This window comes from Sinocyclocheilus grahami, unplaced genomic scaffold, assembly GCF_001515645.1.
Source record: "Sinocyclocheilus grahami isolate Dianchi unplaced genomic scaffold, SAMN03320097.WGS_v1.1 scaffold2529.1, whole genome shotgun sequence".
NCBI lineage: Eukaryota > Metazoa > Chordata > Actinopteri > Cypriniformes > Cyprinidae > Sinocyclocheilus > Sinocyclocheilus grahami.
In genome coordinates, this window is record NW_015507708.1 from 17,155 (window position 1) to 19,477 (window position 2,323).

Consider the following 2,323-nt stretch of genomic DNA (forward strand, 5'->3'; position numbering starts at 1 on the left):
TGTACTTAATTAGAAAGTAATTTGGAACAGGTTGTTTGTCAAATTTTTCATTATTGCAATACATTTTTTTGTACGTTATATTTATGTTTATAATATTAATTTAATCTGTCCAATTGAGTGCTGCCAGTATTTCAGTGTTTCTAAAATTTCGACTAGGGTGCCAACAAAGTCTGACACTGATCACAACATAACATATTTCAGGTTTGTTATCTCTAAAATTCTGCTGCCCAATTTTTATAAAAAGTTGGAGAATTGAAAAGCAACTGCAGAACAGGAATGACTTTTTAATGTTTTTGCATGATTAAGCAAGAATAAACAAGAATATGATGGTCTTTGGTAATGTAGCACAACCTCTGAAGTAAAATACAATTAATTTAGTATAGAACAATCCACATAAATGATTAAATAACTGATAATGGAAAATAAAAGAACATTTATGACAAGGAGAAATTTACAAACACTCAAATATTCATTAAAATGGCATTAGAAATTATGCATATAAAAGATTACATTATATTTGAAGAAAAACATTAAAGTAGGGTCAGGAAACTCATCAGAGGAACAAGCAACAGCATCAGAGAACCACAGAGATGAGAAGCCTCAGATGCCTTCACTTTCTCTGGGATCCACTCATCTGTGAACAGGAAATATGATGCAATGAAATGTAATGCATTGCCAGCAGAAATCAACAGAAACCTTCATTTACAAATGATTAAAATAAATGAAATGTTCACCTGTGTTCCCTTCAGACAACATCAGAGGACCCATGGATATGGAAGCACTGTCATGGAAGTCCAGAGACCTGTGCTCTCTCCAGTGGTGTTCAGAGTTACAGTCCTAAAAGAGAAAAGAGAAAATCCAGCTGTGTGAATCCCTGATAAATATCATTGAACAAACATGAAACATAAAGGACAAACATGAAACATAAAGGAGTGCACAAAGTGTCCAACAGACGACAAACCTTACCACCATGGACATTAAGGGTAACATTTTCCTTCAATTTTTAATGTTTGATCAACAGGGGTTTATCAATGGTAAATTCTTAAATCCTTACAATTGAACCATTACATTTTACGAGATGCATTCAATACATTAGTCCTATACAGAGAAACATATTATAATAACAGTTTTACTAATTATGAGAGGTTTTGTAAACTCACAGTTGAGCAGCGATTGCTTGACAGAAGGCACAGGTGAACAGCGCAGTGCCGGGAAAGCTTAGGGGAGTTTGCAGTGAAGATAAACATCCTGAAGGAGAAACGGCTGGATGTCGAGACGCCGTTCTGCAGCAGCTCCACTGTGTCGTCATTTGGATTGGGACACCTGAGAATATTGACAATCAACAAATCAAATTGTTAACTTGAAAGGCATTCAACTCAAAAGTGATTTCCTGTAAATCATCACACATTTGCATTCTATGTACAATAAATAAATGGAATTCTTTGCATTAGTACAGCAATACTGAAAGATAATATGTGAGGTCATCCTAAAGGGATATGGCATATTATTTATTCAGTCTATGCGCATTTTTTTATTTTCACATTTTATTTTTTTTAAATGTTAGTGAGTTAAGAGCTTTAAAGAATAGATAAAACAACATTGCTTTACTCTCTGACGATGAGATCCCAGCGGAGACTGTGATCAGGATCATTCACAGGTGTAGCCCAACACGTCTCCATCACCAGGGCAAACTGGCGGCTGTCAACCCCCTCGACACGAACTTCCACATTCATCTTCTGGTCGAGCTCTGCATCCACTTTACCAGTGAAGGGCCGGGTAAACTCATCATCCTCATATGGAATCATCCGAACCTGATATCTGCCTTCACCAGCGGGGAGCGTCTTGTGCACAATGCTGTTAAAATAATGGACAGATCCATTTTAAAATGACTTAGTTTTAAAAGTAAAATATATATATTTTTTTATTGCCTTCACCAGCGGGAAGAGTCCTGTGCACAACACTGTTGAAATAATGGATAGACCTGTGTTAAATCTACTCTGATTAATGGCTAAAATGCTACTCCTTTAATAAAATAGCACAGCTGGAATCAGAATTTATATTTGACTCGCACCTCTCCAGTGGGTTGATTTCCACATTCATGGAAAGTGTTTGTGTTTGAGGATAAACACAGCTGAAAGGAAGCTTAAGGATTTTATCTCTGCTGATGAGGCCTTCTGACCTCGGTGTCCCCAGAATAAAGTTACTATAGATGAAGTGGGTGCCGTTGGCCTGTGGACCACATGTATAACATTTTGACATTTAGACTGAATTGAAAACAATAAAAACTTTTATTATTTTATTATTATTATTATTATTATTATTA

At 35.8% G+C, this 2,323-nt stretch overlaps 1 protein-coding gene and 1 long non-coding RNA gene across 2 annotated transcripts in view; both read right to left on the bottom strand.

Moving 5' to 3' along the window:
* The window catches only part of LOC107575253 (alpha-tectorin-like), a 31,650-nt gene that overhangs the window by 1,678 nt on the left and 27,649 nt on the right, over positions 1–2,323 (bottom strand). The window contains exon 31 of the mRNA XM_016261666.1: positions 1,609–1,854. Coding sequence (XP_016117152.1) covers positions 1,609–1,854 — 246 coding nt within the window. The remainder of the gene's footprint in view (positions 1–1,608; positions 1,855–2,323) is intronic.
* LOC107575254 (uncharacterized) lies at positions 430–1,209 on the bottom strand. Its single transcript, XR_001607828.1, has 3 exons — positions 1,161–1,209; positions 735–837; positions 430–634 (listed from the first exon to the last, which is right to left on the bottom strand). It is a non-coding gene; the product is annotated as an uncharacterized lncRNA (long non-coding RNA).